Here is a 17,714-nt window from a genome sequence, read left to right on the forward strand (position 1 = left end):
TCACACGGTCCACAGGGAGAACTTGCAAACTCCGCACAGGCAGTACCCAGAATCGAACCCGGGGTCGCTGGAGCTGTGAGGCTACGGTGCTAACCTCTGCGCCACTGTGCAGAGTTTAAGTTTGATAAATTTCAACTTTTCTTCTTTAAACCGAAGAAAGCCTGTTTGTGCTGGTTTCTTTGCCTTATAATTGGAAAGCGGTGAACAAGGATTCACCAAGGGGAAGCTAAAAAAGCTAAAAAAAAATTCCCTTTCATGTATTATTTTGATGTAAAGGCAGTCGATATGAGTCAATATATTGACCCAATTTAAATTCCTTCACAAAGGCAAAATTAGATTAAAAAAGCTAGCTAGCAACATTGGAATAGTTCAAAGAACTTTACCCAGTTTTTCAGAACACTCAGATATATGTAGGCAACAAAGCTGAAATGAAATTGCAAATTAACTTGCAAATACTTGAATTTGATCTGGTTTAGATTGCCACATTTATGCGTGGAAGTTTAAAACGAAAATTCCACTGTTTCCTCCAATGATTTTGTGCCTATTCTGTTCTAAAATGGCTGTTACCTTTTGACAGATTCCTAACGACAAAGCATGTTTTTTATGAAAGGAAAATTTGAGGGAAATAGTCCAAAATATGTGTTGATAACGTTTAGCTATTATCCTTTTCCATTACAAGTGTAAGTACAAGGTAAAGTTGCAGCAAGATTTTTCTAGATATAAACTTTCCTTCCATGTCCTTAACAAATATTGCACGTGACCATTTTGCATCTGATTAGCATGTGGTTTTTCCTAACATCGTGATATAAAACAGAAAATGTTTTTCTGCCACCTCTGAGTTACATACATACAGATGCACATAATTTTATTTCACAAAAATGTGCCAGCTCATAATGCTGGAAAATGATAAAGTATCTTTCTCCTCATGGGTTTATGACTGCTTTTGCCATTTTGCTTTTGCTGGTTTAAATTCAGGGGCACATAGGAGGCGTAGTACTGATTAATGAGTGGCAGATTATACAATTTATTAAATTATTCCAAGGCTGATAACAAGCTTCCAGATTTGGGTTCAGATTGAATGTGGATGTTTCCAGGTTAGGAGGTGGGAGCAGGCCATGATGGAAATGTGGAAGATAAGGTTGTACATGATACACTGAATAAACGAGGGAGCCTGATGTGCATAGAACAAGGTCCTGATCTTCCTCTGCTACTCGAGCCATGGTGCAGCAAGGAAAGACAGATAAGCCTATTGCTGATTTCCCACCCCTAAATCTGGTGGTGCAATTTTTTTTAAGATAGTTTAAATTCCTATAACAACAATTTGCGGTTTATGCCACCCTTAAATATAGTAAAATGTCTCAAGGCCCTTCACAAAGCATTATCAAGCAAAATTTGGAACTGAGCCACATAAATATTTGGACAGATGGCCAAAGGTTTAGTCAAGGAGGTAGGTTTTAAGGAGTGTCTTAAAGGAGGAAAGAGAGGCAGAGATGTTTAGGGAGGGAATTCCAGAGCTTAGGGCTTTGGTAGCTGAAGGCAGGTCACAAATGGTGGAGAGATTAAAATCGAGGCCAGAATTGGAGGAGCTCAGATATCTCGGAGGATGGTGGGGCTGGTGGAGATTACAGAGATAGGGAGAGGCAAGGCGTGGAGGAATTTGAAAACGAGGATGAGACTTGGACTTGGTGCGAGTTCGGACGTGGACACCATAGTTTTGGATGACCTCAAGTTTATGGAGTGTGGAAGATAGGAGGCTAGTTAGGAGTGCATTGGAATAGTCAAGTCTAGAGGTAACAAAGGAATGGATGAGCATTTCAGCAGTAGATGAGCTGAGGCAGGGATAGTTGGGCGCTGTTATGAGGTAGAAATCTTAGTGATGGCTTGGATATAGGAACATAGGAAATAGGAGCAGGAGTAGGCCATTAGACCCATTGAACCTGCTCCACCATTCAGAACAGATCATGGCTAATCATCTACCTCCACGCCATTTTTCCACACTATCCCCATATCCCTTGATGTCATTAGTATCCAGATATCTATTGATTTCTGTCTTGAACATGCTCAATGATTGAGCTTCCACAGCCCTCTGGGACAGAGAATTCCAAAGATTCACCACCCCCTGAGTAAAGAAATTCCTCCTCATCTCAGTTGTAAATGGCCTACCCCTTATTCTGAGACTGTGTTCCCTTGTTCTAGACTCACCAGCCAGAGGAAACATCCTATCCACTTCTAACTTGTCACACCCTATAATAATTTTATAAGTTTCAAAGAGATCACCTCTTATTCTTCAAAACTGTAACGAATACAGGCCCAGTTTCTGCAATCTCTCCTCATAAGACAAACCCGCCATCCCAGGGAACGAACCCAAGGAACCTCTGTTGCACTCCCTGTATGGCAAGTATTTCCTTCCTTAGATAAGGAGTCCAAAACTTTATACAGTACTCCAGGTGCAGCCTCACCAAGGCTTTATACAATTGCAACAAGACAACTTTACTCCTGTACTCAATTCCCCTTGCAATGAAGGCCAGCGTACCATTTGCGTTCCTGATTTCTTGCTGCACATGCATAATAGCTTTTAGTAACTCATGAACAAGAATACCCAGGTCCCTTTGGACATCAACACTTCCCAACCTCTCACAATTTAAGAAATACTCTGCATTTCTATATTTTTCTACCTAAGCGGATCATTTTGCATTTATTCACATTATATTCCATCTGCCATGCTCTTGCCCATTCACTTAGCCTGTCCAAATCCCCTTGAAGCCTCCTTGCATCCTCCTCACAACTTACATTCCCACCTAGTTTTGTGTCATCAGCAAATTTGAAAATATTACATTTGGTCTCCGCATCCAAATCATTGATATAGATTGTGAACAGCTGTGGCCCTAGCACTGATCCTTGAGGTACCCCGCTAGTAACAGCCTGCCATCCTGAGAATGACCCATTTATTCCTATTCTCTGCTTTCTATCTGTTAACCAATTCTCAATCCATTGCAGTATATTACCCCACTCCCATGTGCTCTAATTTTGTTTACTAACCTCCTGTGGTTGGAAACTCATCTTGGGATCAAATATGACACCAAGGTTGCAAACAGTCTGGTTCAACCTCAGACTGTTGCCAGGGAGAAGGATGAGAGTGGGTGGCCAGGGAATGGAGTTTGTATCTGGACTGAAGGCAATGGCTTTAGTTCTCTGAATATTTAATTGGAGGAAATTTCTTCTCATCCAGTACTAGATCTTGGACAAGCAGTCAGACAAATTGGAGACAGTGGAGGGGTCAAGAGAGTTGGTGGTGAGGTAGACTTGGGTGTCATCAGTGTACATGTGGAAACTGATGCTGCATCTCACTCAACAAACGCCTGTCTTTAGTCTACTGCATATTCTTTTTCTGGCTGACCTAAAAATGGCTTTCATAGAACCTATCACAAAGATGGATCCCTTTTATATGGTTTGAAGTGTATGTGTATAGGGGAAGTGGATAAATATGACATGTTGCTGTAGGAATTGTTTTCCTCGCTTGTTGCTGGCTTTGTTATTTGCCCACTGCTGCTATGTTTTTCCGTCTTGTTAGGGAAAGGATCCCACTGTTTTTCATATTCAGAGTCTGATTTTTACTTTTGTTGCGTTGCTGGAGCCAGTTAGGCACAGGAGTCGAAGTTAGATAAAGGACCTAAAATTTTGTAACATTATTACTAATTTTTTGTTGTTGTTGTGTTAAGTCCTATAAAAAATTATTGCGACAGTATTTGTTTGACCACTTTGAGCCTCAAACAGCACTTTTTTTAGAAGATTGTTTTATTGTAACTTCACATTTACAGGATAAAGGCGCTCAGTTAAATTTAAACAGCTTTGTCTCTGGGTACAGCAAATTAAAACACCTCTCCCAGAAAACTATTGGCTTGACATTTCTGCAAGTAAATTAGGCAGCTTGCACTTCTTTGCCCTTATTTTAAAAGTGTTGTTTCTGACATTTTTCAGCAAAACATCATGTCAATGGAAATAGGACAGTCGACCCATTCCCTGAAGGACTGCAGATGGTCATGTTTGGTAAGTTATTCTTGAATGCAAATTTAAGGTAGTGTATGTTCCAATTAGATAACTCAGTCATGGAGTTCAACACAAAGGGGTTGTTTCTCAGGTTTGGCATGGTGCCTTCTTCAGAGGTGCTTGTGTCACAGATTCTCTACATCTTCCCAGAAATAGCTATTTCCGGAAACTGTGTGCTGATTCCAGAAAAGTAAAAACAAAAGTGTGTGCTTGATATTTGTGGGAAAAAAATCTAATTTGATGATGAGAGTAATTATGAACATAATTCACATCATTACTGTTTTACGTAAGGCTATTGAAAAAGTTGTGGAAAAACAAGAAATGCTGGAACCACTCAGCAGGTCTGGCAGCATCTGTGGGAAGAGAAGCAGAGTTAACGTTTCAGGTCAGTGACCCTTCTTCGGAACTGACAAATATTAAAAATGTCACAGGTTATAAGCAAGTGAGGTGGGGGTGGGGCAAGAGATAACAAAGGAGAAGGTGTAGATTGGACAAGGCCACATAGCTAACCAAAAGGTCATGGAGCAAAGGCAAACAATATGTAAATGGTGTGTTGAAAGACAAAGCATTAGTACAGAAAAGGTGTTAATGGACTGAATATTGAACAGCAGCAAGTGCAAACATCTGCTCTGATGATGCTACCTTCCATGACGGTGCTTCTGGTATGACCTCCTTTTTCCTCAACCGAGGATCCCCCCCCCACTGTTGTTGACAGGGCCCTCAACCGTGTCCGGCACATTTCCCGTACCTCTGCCCTCAACCCTTCCCCTCCCTCCCAGAACCGTGACAGGGTTCCCGTTGTCCTCACTTTCCACCCCATCAGCCTCCATGTCCAAAGGATCATCCTCCGCCACTTCTGCCACCTCCAGCATGATGCCACTACCAAACACATCTTCCCCTCCCTTCCCCTGTCAGCATTCCGAAGGGATCGTTCCCTCCGCGACACCCTGGTCCACTCCTCCATTACCCCCACCACCTCGTCCCCGTCCCATGGCACCTTCCCCTGCAATCGCAGGAGGTGTAATATCTGCCCATTTACCTCCTCTCTCCTCACTATCCCAGGCCCCAAACACTCCTTTCAGGTGAAGCAGTGATTTACTTGTACTTCTTTCAATATAGTATACTGCATTCGCTGCTCACAATGTGGTCTCCTTTACATTGGGGAGACCAAGCGCAGACTGGGGACCGCTTTGCGGAACACATCCGCTCAGTCCGCAATCAGGACCCTGAGCTTCCGGTTGCTTGCCATTTCAACACTCCCCCCTGCTCTCATGCTCACATCTCTGTCCTGGGATTGCTGCAGTGTTCCAGTGAACATCAACGCAAGCTCGAGGAACTGCATCTCATCTACCGATTAGGCACACTACAGCCTGCCGGACTGAACATTGAGTTCAATAATTTCAGAGCATGACAGCCCCCCATTTTACTTTCATTTTTAGTTGTTTTTCTTTTTTCTTGTTTTCTTTTTTACATTTTTTACAACCTTTTTTTGCATTTATTTCATTTCATCTTAGTTTGTTCAGTTTGCTTACCCATGGTTTTTTTTTCATGTTTGCACTTGCTGCTGTTCAATATTCAGTCCGTTAACACCTTTTCTGTACTAATGCTTTGTCTTTCAACACACCATTTACATATTGTTTGCCTTTGCTCCATGACCTTTTGGTCAGCTATGTGGCCTTTCCAATCTACACCTTCTCCTTTGTTATCTCTTGCCCCACCCCCACCTCACTTGCTTATAACCTTTGACATTTCTAATATTTGTCAGTTCCAAAGAAGGGTCACTGACCTGAAACGTTAACTCTGCTTCTCTTTCCACAGATGCTGCCAGACCTGCTGAGTGGTTCCAGCATTTCTTGTTTTAATTTCAGATTTCCAGCATCCGCAGTATTTTGCTTTTATTTAAGTTGTGGAAAAATGTAGTTTATTGACCTGATGGAAAAGTTACATTAAAAATTTATTTGCTATGGCACAGGACTAAAAGGGCAGTATTAATAAGGGCTCATAATTAATTTCTTCCTTGGATTCTTGAGGTGGCAACCCTAGCATAAGTTAAAATTAATAAGAAATTTCACACACAAAAAAGCAGTTTGAGTCCACAACTTTAAAAAAAAACACTAATAGGTCAGAGGCTGGGAATTCTATGACGGGTAACTCAGCTCCTGACTCCACAAAGGATGTCCACCATCTACAAAGCATAAGTCAGGAGTGTGATAGAATATTCCCCACTTGCCTGGATGAGTGCAGCTCCAGCAACACTCAAGAAGCTCGACACCGTCCAGAACAAAGCAGCCCACTTGATCAGCACCCCATCCACCACCTTAAACATTCACTGCCTCCTCCACAGTAGCAGCAGTGTGTACCATCTGCAAGATGCACTGTAGCTCCTTCGACAGCACCTTCCAAACCTGCGACCTCTACCACCTAGATGAACAAGGGCAGCAGATGGGAACACCACCACCTTTACGTTCCTTTCCAAACCAGAAGCATCTTGACTTGGAACTATGTCGCCTTTCCTTCACAGTTGCTGGATCAAAAGCCTGTATCTCCCTCCCTAACAGCACTGCAAGTGTACCTATACCAGATGGACTGCAGCGGTTCAAGAAGGTGGCTCACCACCACCTTCTCAAGTGCAATTAGAGATGGGCAACAAATGGTGGCCTAGCCAGCGACAGCTCATCCCAAGAATGAATAAAAAAGCAAGAGTGCGTCACTAGAGTATAGCCACAACATACTCATTGCAGAGTGGTCAGATATAGGCTCACAATTATAGTTATCCACAGGGTGAGTTTCTGTAATTTTCACAATTTTCTTAAGTGCACCAATCTTATGAGATCATAATTCATCGCATTTTTACTGCCAAACTGCTGTATGCCATCAAAATGTCTTTTTGATGGAGCCACAGCAGAACCATGCAGATGGGCCAACTGGAACTGCACTTTGGAGGCAATTTCCTTTGCGTGAGCTTGAAACCAGGGTCTTGTCGAGAGTGACGCATCTAAAGGTATGCAATAAAAAGCGAAGAAATCCAGGGGGTGAAATTTATTTACGCCCAAAGTGAGAAACCGGCTCATAGCAACTTGCAGCCTATTTTATACCAAATTCAGGTCCAATACTCTGAATTAGATCACCTGTTTACATCTGTTTTTAGCTACATCTACATTTGGCATGAGAAGCTAGAGATTGTGTAAACAAAATGGCTGAGGATAGCCCAGGTTTGCCATTTTTCTTTCTTCTGTCATTCTCATGAGGGGAAGAGATCCAAGTAAAGGGGGATAGTGAACCACATCCAAAATGTTACTTCATTCCTTGACATCTTGAGGTTCTTTGTTTCAGGCTTGCAAAAATCATAAACAGTACATAAAGCACATTGAGCCAGTACAGATTCTGACATTCCGTATAACTACAGAAGGAGGTCAAAGAGAAATAAATCAAGGTCTCCAAACTGGCTTGGGGTTTGGTGTAGAGGAAAGGAATGGGAAAGATGACAATTTGTAAGACGTCAATACCAGCCATTCGGATAGTTACTAGATGCACACCCCCAATCTAACTACCAGTAAATAGGTGCACTGAAAATGAAACATCAGGGGTACAAAGGAAGAAATAACGGCAGCTTGTCAGAAAGGTACAGTGATAATTATAAAGAACAAAGAACAGTACAGCACAGGAACAGGCCATTCGGCCCTCCAAGCCTGTGCCGATCTTGATGCCTGCCTAAACTAACACCTTCTGCACTTCCGGGGACCGTATCCCTCTATTCCCATCCGATTCATGTATTTGTCAAGATGCCTCTTAAACGTCGCTATCGTACCTGCTTCCACCACCTCCCCCGGCAGCAAGTTCCAGGCACTCACCACCCTCTGTGTAAAGAACTTGCCTCACACATCCCCTCTAAACTTTGCCCCTCTCACCTTAAACCTATGTCCCCTAGTAACTGACTCTTCCACCCTGGGAAAAAGCTTCTGACTATCCACTCTGTCCATGCCGCTTATAACTTTGTAAACCTCGATCATGTCGCCCCTGCACCTCCGTCGTTCCAGTGAAAACAATCCGAGTTTATCCAACCTCTCCTCATAGCTAATGCCCTCCAGACCAGGCAACATCCTGGTAAACTTCTTCTGTACCCTCTCCAAAGCCTCCACGTCCTTCTGGTAGTGTGGCGACCAGAATTGCACGCAATATTCTAAGTGTGGCCTAACTAAAGTTCTGTACAGCTGCAGCATGACTTGCCAATTTTTATACTCTATGCGCTGCCCGATGAAGGTAAGCATGCCGTATGCCTTCTTGACTACCTTATCCACCTGCGTTGCCACTTTCAGTGACCTGTGGACCTGTACGCCCAGATCTCTCTGCCTGTCAATACTCCCAAGGGTTCTGCCATTTACTGTATACTTCCCACCTGCATTAGACCTTCCAAATGCATTACCTCACATTTGTCCGGATTAAACGCCATCTGCCATTTCTCCGCCCAAGTCTCCAACCGATCTATACTGTTCCTAGCCTTCCAGCCCTTACGAATGCTTCATTTTTCTTTTTGACGAGGCTCACAATATCCTGCATTATCCAAGGTTCCCGAAACTTGCCAAACTTATCCTTCTTCCTCACAGGAACATGCTGGCCCTGGATTCTAATCAACTGACGTTTGAAAGACTCCCACATGTAAGATGTTGATTTACCCTCAAACAGCCGCCCCCAATCTAAATTCTTCAGTTCCTGCCTAATATTGTTATAATTAGCCTTCCCCCAATTTAGCACCTTCACCCGAGGACTACTCTTATCCTTATCTACAAGTACCTTAAAACTTATGGAATTATGGTCACTGTTCCCGAAATGCTCCCTACTGAAACTTCGACCACCTGGCCGGGCTCATTCCCCAATACCAGGTCCAGTATGGCCCCATCCCTAGTTGGATTATCTACATATTGTTTCAAGAAGCCCCCCTGGATGCTCCTTACAAATTCTGCCCCATCCAAGCCCCTAGCACTAAGTGAGTCCCAGTCAATATTGGGGAAGTTAAAATCACCCACCACTACAACCCTGTTACCTTTACATCTTTCCAAAATCTGTCCACATATCTGCTCCTCTGCCTCCCGCTGGCTGTTGGGAGGCCTGTCGTAAACCCCCAACATCGTGACTGCACCCTTCATATTCCTGAGCTCCACCCATATTGCCTCGCTGCACGACCCCTCCGAGGTGTCCTCCCGCAGTACAGCTGTGATATTCTCCTTAACCAGTAATGCAACTCCATCACCCCTTTTACATCCCCCTCTATCCTGCCTGAAGTTTCTAAATCCTGGAACATTTAGCTGCCAATCCTGTCGTTCCCTGAACCAAGTTTCTGTAATAGCAACAACATCATAGTTCCAAGTACTAATCCAAGCTCTAAGTTCATCTGCCTTACCTGTTATACTTCTCGCATTGAAACAAATGCACTTCAGACCACCAGTCCCGCTGTGCTCCGCAATATCTCTCTGCCTGCTCTTCCTCTTAGTCCTACTGGCCTTATTTACTAGTTCCCCCTCATTTATTTCACTTGCTGTCCTATTGCTCTGGTTCCCACCCCCCTGCCACACTAGTTTAAATCCTCCCGAGTGACGATAGCAAATCTCGCAATGGTCCAGATATCTGAAACCCTCCCTTCTACACCAGCTGTTCAGGTGTAATTATGGTGGATTTTAACCTACGTATAGACTGGAAAAATCAGATGGGCAGAAGTAGCCGAGATGAGGAGTACATAGAATGTTTACGGGATAATGTCTTGGAACAAAAGGTTCTCGAACCAAGCCTAGAGCAGGCTATACTAGACCTAGTATTGTGCAGTGAGATAGGAATAATTAATGACCTCATAGTTAAGGCACCCCTAGGTAGCAGCGATCATAATATGATTGCATTTTACATTCAGTTTGAGGGAGAGAAGAGTGGGTCCAAGGCTCGTATTTTAAACTTAAATCAGGGCAATTATGAGCGCATGAAAGTAGAGCTAGCTAAAGTGAACTGGCAAATCAGGTTAAGGGATAGGGCAATAGAGATGCAGTGGCAGACATTTAAGGGGATATTTCAGAATACACAGAATAGATACATTGCAACGAGAAAGAAAAATTCCAAGGGTGGGACCTGCCATCTGTGGTTTACTAAAACAGTTAAAGATAGTATTAACTTAAAGAAAAAGCCTATAATTGCGCAAAGATGGGTGGCAGGTCAGAAGATTGGACAGAATATAAAAAACAGCAAAGAAGGACTAAAAGATAGATAAGGAAGGTAAAATTAGAGCACGAGAGAAAGCTAGCTAGAAATATTAAGACAGATAGTAAGAGTTTCTATAGACATTTAAAAAAGGAAAGTTAACAAAGTGAGTGTTGGTCCTATAAAAAGTGAGTCTGGGGAATTAATAGTGGAGAATAAGGAGATGGCACGTGAATTGAACAAATATTTTGCATCGGTCTTCACTATTGAGGATACAAGTAACATCCCAGTATTAGCTGTAAATCAGGGAATGGAAGGGAGGGAGGAACTCAAGAAAATTACAATCACCAGGGAAGTGGTACTGAACAAATTGTTGGAGCTGCAGGCTTACAAGTCCCAGGGTCCTGATGGACTTCATGCTAGGGTGTTAAAAGAAGTGGCTAGTGAGATAGTTTATACATTGGTTTTAATTTTCCAAAATTCGCTTGATTCGGGGAAGGTTCCTTTAGACTGGAAAATAGCGAATGTAACTCCTTTATTCAAACAGGGAGGGAGACAGAAAGCAGGAAACTACAGGTCAGTTAGCTGAACATCTGTTTTAGGGAAAATGTTAGAAGCTATTATTAAAGATGGTATAGTAGGGCATTTCGAAGAATTCAGGGTAATCAGGCAGAGTCAACATGGCTTTGTGAAAGGGAAATCATGTTTAATCAATTTTTTCCAGTTCTTTGAGGGAGTTACATATGCTGTGGATAAAGGGAACCGGTGGATGTATTCTACTTAGATTCCCAGAAGGCATTTGATAAGGTGCTACATCAAAGATTATTGCATAAAATAAAAGCTCATGGTGTAGCGGAGAACATATTGGCATGGATGGAAGATTGGCTATCTCACAGGAAACAGAGAGAAGGCATAAATGAGTCATTTTCTGGTTGGCAGGATGTAGCAAGTGGTGTGCCACAGGGATCTGTGTTGGTGCCTCAACTTTTTACAATTTATATAAATGACTTAGATGAAGGGACCTAAGGTTTAATTGCTAAATTTGCTGATGACACAAAGATAGGTAGGAAAGTAACTTGTGAAGGGGACATAAGGAGGCTACAAAGGGATATAGATAGGTTAAGTGAGTGGGCAAAGACCTGGCAAAGGAAGTATAATGTGGGAAAGTGTGAAATTGTCCACTTTGGCAGGAAGAATAAAAAAGAAGCATATTATCTAAATGGTGCAAGATTGCAGAGCTCTGAGATGCAGAGGGATCTGGGTGTCCTAGTACATGAATCGTAAAAGGTTAGTATGCAGGTACAGCACCTAATTAGGAAAGCTAATAGAATGTTATCGTTTATCGCAAGGGGAATTGAATACAAAAGTAGGGAGGTTATGCTTCAGCTATACAGGGCATTGGTGAGACCACATCTGGAGTACTGTTTACAGTACTAGTCTCCTTACTTAAGGAAGGATATAAATGCATTGGAGGCAGTACAGAGAAGGTTTACCAGACTAATACCTGGAATGGGTGGGCTGTCTTACGAGAACAGATTGGACAGGCTAGGCTTGTATCTGCTGGAATTTGGAAGAGTAAGAGGTGACTTGATTAAAACATATAAGATCCTGAGGGGTCTTGACAGTGTGGATGTGGAAAGGATGTTTCCCCTTGTGGAAGAATCTCAACCTAGTGGTCCCTGTTTAAAAATAAGGGGTCGCCTGTTTAAGACAGAGTTGAGGATAATTTTTTTCTCTGAGGGTCGTGAGTCTTTGGAATTCTCTTCCTCAAAAGGCAGTGGAAGCAGAGTCTTTGAATATTTTTAAGGCAAGGCGGTGGAAGGTTATCAGGGGTAGGCGGAAATGTGGAGTAATCAGTTCAGCTATGAACTTACTGAATGGTGGAGCAGGCTCGAGGGGTCGAGTGGCCTATTCCTGCTCCTAATTCGTATGTTTGTATGTGCTAGCATACTAATACTGTGTTATAGGAGGATTGGACTGCTGATCTGAATCCACTGAGTGCCCACTACTCATATGTCTCTGGGGCAAAACAAAATTAGTTGCAGGCCTAATATGTTTTTACTTCTGTTCTTTTTCCCTTCAGGTGAGGGGTAGAATAGTTAAGCGGTTCACCTTTAGGAGATGAGCAATCGTGAAGGGCATGATGTCACAGAGTACTATTGTGCATATTGTAGCAGTGAGCAACACAGCATCATCTGCATGGGAGCAATTGTCGAGTGGCTTTCATGATTGGAGAATATTCTGTGATGAAGAACATAATTGAGAGGGAATAGGAAAATCTTCCAAAGTAGGACAAAAAGATAACAGTTAAATCATAAGAGGTTGCAGCACAGCAGAAACTGAGGTGAATGTATTTGCACAATGACTGCTTCCATTGGATTTTAAATTTACTAGCCCTTTGTATCTAACCCTTTGAGCTAATGTATAATTTTGTGATTTTAATTGGTATATATATTTATATAGTTAAAAATATAGAAAGAATATTTATTACAATCACTGATACAAATTGCCTTATTGAATAAGCCAGTGTTTCTTTTCGGAATTCTCTTCAGGAACAAAGTGTAATTATTAATCATCTCTGACAAGACGTGAAGCTCATTGTTTAGGAAAACAATCATTGAGAAATTAAATTGATAACTCTTCAGTGCAAATCTGATTTAAGGATTACTTTCAATGCAGGGAATTTTGGAGCTGATAGATTTGATTTTGCTTTACAAAAATTGAAATCTATGGAGTTTTCAAGGCTAGCAGAACAATGGAGATGGTAAATAAATTCAGCGAGGTGAGAGAGATTATTTTTACCCACAGTAGGTTGCAGTCCAATAATTCAAGGGAGCTAAAATGAGCAGACAGGACATCAGACTGAACGTAAGGACAATCAGCTTCTTTAGTTTGACCACCAAGTTCTACCAGGCCTCCTGCTCTGCTGACACTAGAGTTGCCAACTCTCCAGGATTGTGCTGGAATCTCTTAATTAAAGTCGTTTAATTTCCTGGGTACTGCTGTGAGAAACCCAGGAGAAAGATCATAGGGGCATTAAAAATTATTTTCATTTTCTTTGAACACTTGTTTATTTATAAATGTATTGGGGATGGGCTGGGGAATAATTGGCAGTTTGACAGTTGGAGGTGAGGGTTTATGTAATGGAACCTCCAAGAATATGTCCAACTGGAGTTGGCAACCCAAGCGGACCCCTACCACTACTTTAGCATCATTCTAGATTGCAAAGATAACCCCAGCCTCCTTTTAATTTCTCTCTTTGGTTTAGTGTCTGTTTTCTTTACACCCCGATGTTGCTGGCATTATTTTCATAGTTGTTTGGACTGGAAGTTTGAGATGAAAGATTGGGGGAAATTGAAATGGTCAGATAGAGCAGCAACTTGACTTTCAGTGAACATCAGTTCATGAATGTAGGGAGACTGGAAATGGAAATGAATGGAATTCAGATTGGAGAAAATGCTTCAAAAGTTACAAAGATGCAGGGTAAAACGAGAAGAGGAAACGGAAGATGCTGCACATGTGCTTTTGGAAGTCTGAGGTCATGGCGGGTTGTGCTTGCTTATTCTTGTCTCCATGAAGATCATGAAATATGTGCAAGAATAAAAGGGTTGTCATCACTGTAGTATGAGTGGATTCTGTCAGTTCCCACTGGGGTCTGGGGTCTTTCAGTATCTTAAGTGGTGCACCACTCCATGCCTGCACAACTCCCCGCTAACCTCAGGTGATATAGATAACCATCCAGTTGTAAATTGACAGTATAGCTGTACTGTTGTTTCTTCAGCTGTCAGTGGGTTCAGTTGGCCCAATGATCAGCTGGCCATGTTGCGTTTGGTTGTGGTACCCTCCAATTAGAGAAATGAGCAGAGGAGAAAAAAAGAAAACCAGAGAGAAAACTGGAAAAGGAATTGAGGAACCAAAGGGTGAAAGCAAGGATAGTTAGTTCCACATGATGATTATAATGGTGAAACAGAGGGGTGAAGGAGAGATAGTAAAACCAAAAGGCATTGGCAACCGCTTCAGGATATTGGAGCTTCCTTGTATCACAAAACACTGTCTGTGTGGTGTTGGAAATATTGACCCAGGTGATCCAAGATGATTTACCATTTAGTCATGTGGAAGATTTTGTTCCTCTTCAGGGAGAGGGAAGAAGATAGCTCCATGCCTGGGTCCTAGTGGCTGGGTGAGGGTGTCCAAATGCAGTCCAGAATTCTTATTTGTGGTATAATTTCTGTTGTACAGTTAGTGAGGATTTTGTGCATCACTCTCTGAAGTACCTAGGAGTCATGAATCCAATGCAACTAGCTTTGTTTAAATTTATTTTTGGATATCAATTAGGGGGGATTCATATTATGGTCTTACTTGTGAACAGTGGCACATTAGTTGGTTATTGGTCATATTAAGCAAGTTCTGGAAGTGATGTGACTTTATTTCTTTCTTTGAAGTCGTATTTCATGCACTGTGAATAATTGGTATTACTAAAATAGTAGGTTCCACCTCCATCAAGTAGTCAGCTTCAAAAACTACATTAACTTTCTATAGTTTATTCATACATACTTTTTTTGGCAATTTCACAATTTCAAATAGACTAACCAAATTTCCAATAACTGCTTTTTTAATAACCGTAAATCCATCTCTGTTTGGTTAAATTAGATTTTTTTAAAAAGTGAAGTAAGTCCTTTTGAAAGGGATCGAAGATTTAAAAAAAAATGATTACAGACTTACTGAGTAAAAATAGGTCACCACAAGCTTCATCATAAAGAATCATGTAAAGCATCTGAGTTTTTCCACATTAATATGTGAAACAGATTACCATTGAATCATGTCATAATATTCTAGAATTGTCTTTGCAAATACTGCATAATCTTGTAGTCTGCAAAAGCTATTGTACATAGATATTAAAGTGTTGACTTCATGAATAAATTACTAATGTATATTAAACATAACTTATATCTTTAGTTTCAAGGAATAAACTACTGCACAGTGATACCTGTTTTCTAAAGAGTCGTTTCCTTTTTGTTGATCTATGAACCTGACACAATTTCAATATATTTGGTGTGTGAATAGTATAGTAGTTGAGATATTTTTTCTCGCACTGTTACACCAGGTATTTTAGTTTTCTTAACTCTAAGCACACTATGTGGAGACCTCCCAGAAACATGCCCTCCTGTATTTGTCTGGGAAGAGACTTGTGTGTGTCCTGGTCCACTGGAAGCATATCTAAAATTAATATTGAATCAATCCACCTTCACTCCCAGCAAATGGAGAATATATGGAAATTATTTTTTATGATGAAAGATTGAATGTAACTATAGGGAAAACATATATAGTATGAGTCTTGCATCCAGTGTGTTTCACCACTTTTTAAAAGTGTACATCCTATACCAGATGGAAGGTTCCATAGCTCATACGCCAGCATTTTAAAATATACATGTAACTTCATTCTTATTGGTTTAAATCACCACAATCCCTTAGGTTGATCACACTGATTTGCTGAAAAATGCTCTTGCCACTGGACTATTGGGCAAAACTACTGCTACAAGTCTAGAAGCAAGAACCACCACAAAACCAACGAATCAGATCACATCCATGTTCCTTTCTGACCTACCAGGTCATGTTTCCCATCAATTACATTGTAACATGATACAAATTGCACAATTAAAGGAAAAAGTCACTGAACTAATCCAAAACCTATCTATGGGACAGGCAGGGGCTAAGCCCCTTAAAAGGCCAAGCAGGAAATCCTAAATTGGGTGGTAATAGTTCTTTATCATGTATCGGATCGGAACCTTTAAGCTTATTTGTGTTTGAGTTGCAGCAGTTATTCAGAGGAATAGGTGAAGAATTTCAGCTCCTATCTCCCTACTAACTCTGGAAGGAGACATCATAACAAAGATCTTCTATGGGATCGGCTGTTAGGTGAAGTGGCACAATATCAGTCATCAATCTCATGGATGCCACTTCTTTGTATAGAAGAATTTCACTGGACATTTTATTGTTCACATTCTTCTTCTTTACAGTTTTACATGTAAAGATACAAGTGAACAAAACAACCCAATGTCTTTAAGTGGCTGTTAGTGGACTTGCATAAAATAGTGCTATGTTTGTTTATGATTTTCATTCAAGGAGTAAGTGAGAAAAGAGGTGGAAAATGTGAAGATTAAGAGGAATGATGTTCGCCCTGCTCGCCTGACAGAAGCTGGATGGTTGAGCGTTCGAGATACCCCTCCTGATGCAACTGCCTTCCTGCAGGTTGCAATCCTAATCAGCTGTTCTGAGCAAGCCAGATGGACACCTGTCCTTCTTTAATTCTGTGGATTGGTCATCAATGATGACAACAGGGCCAAGCTGCAATTTTAACCAAAGGCCTGCAAAGGGAAGCCATTGTGTCTTTCCCACCAGAATGGAACCGTGGGCATTCTCTGCTGTGGAATTCCCTCCCCTGACCATAAGGCCCTTCAAACCTCTCCTAGGCTGCCCGCCTCCCCACAGCTACATAAATATGTGCCACCTCCCAGCTAGATACATGTGTGCTTGGACTGTTTCTTCGGGTTCCAAGAGCCAGCTTCCTGCCGCCTGAAATACTACTTTTGCCTGCCGATCAGCTGCCGCCTGCCGCTGGTTCTGGGTGGGAACAGGTGAAGCCTGAGAGTTAAAATTTGCAGGGCCTCATGCTGCAATGGGCCAGACAGTTTTCTGTCTACCTCTGACCCTGCCCGCATGACTTTCATCCAGAGATAAAATTGGGGATATGATATCTGTTCAATACCATCAGTTTACCCATCATTTATCTTCCCTTGTTCCACAGGATAAAGATCCCCTGTAACAATTTCAAATATAAGGTTGGGGCATCTGCTCAATGATTGCTGTAGCTTGAATAGGAGGGTTCAGTGAAGCAAGAGGGTATCGAACGACCAGAATCCCATGCTGATTTGGTGTCTGCTATCTGCGTCTAGACGATCTTAGCAAAACATTTGTTCGTAATATTTCATGCATCTCACCACTCCGTGAAACTAGAATTGGAATCTGTGCAAAGGAAGTCATGGCCAAGACCAAGACATCAAAAACCCCTGATCTGGCCATTGGACAAGGAAAACAAGCATCAGGATGATTGTATTAGGCTCAGCAAAGAGATACTGGCAATGGGGAGAGGGGGAATCTTCACCTTGCACCTGGAATGAGTGGGAAGTGGTCTCAGTGGCTGTGCCACACCAGAAGCCACGTCAGGACGCCTGAACCTTTCAGGTTTGAGCCACATTTGAATGTAGCCAGAAAACTATAAGCGACAGATGGGTGCTCCGCCTTTGCTTATCGGGTGTGGAAAGACGGAAGTCTGGTGAGTTCCAACGCTGAGCTAGCTAGCAGGTTGGGTTGGGAAATAGGGCACAGGAACTGACCTCAGCGCAGGGGCCAGCAGGTCGGGTGGGAGAGTTGGCGCAGGAACTGACTCCAGTGCACGTCTGGCAGGTTGGGTGGGAGAGTGGGCGCAG

At 42.1% G+C, this 17,714-nt stretch overlaps 1 protein-coding gene across 3 annotated transcripts in view; it reads left to right on the forward strand.

Annotated features, from left to right (window-relative positions):
• Positions 1 to 17,714, forward strand: part of msraa (methionine sulfoxide reductase Aa) — a 395,564-nt gene that overhangs the window by 160,920 nt on the left and 216,930 nt on the right. For 2 of the 3 annotated variants that reach the window (XM_068024103.1, XM_068024101.1), the window contains one exon: positions 3,979 to 4,047. The exons of the other annotated variant lie outside the window; for it this stretch is intronic. In XM_068024103.1, coding sequence (XP_067880204.1) covers positions 3,979 to 4,047 — 69 coding nt within the window. The remainder of the gene's footprint in view (positions 1 to 3,978; positions 4,048 to 17,714) is intronic. 3 annotated transcript variants of the gene reach the window in all.

This window comes from Heterodontus francisci, chromosome 3 (genome assembly GCF_036365525.1).
Source record: "Heterodontus francisci isolate sHetFra1 chromosome 3, sHetFra1.hap1, whole genome shotgun sequence".
NCBI classification, from domain to species: domain Eukaryota; kingdom Metazoa; phylum Chordata; class Chondrichthyes; order Heterodontiformes; family Heterodontidae; genus Heterodontus; species Heterodontus francisci.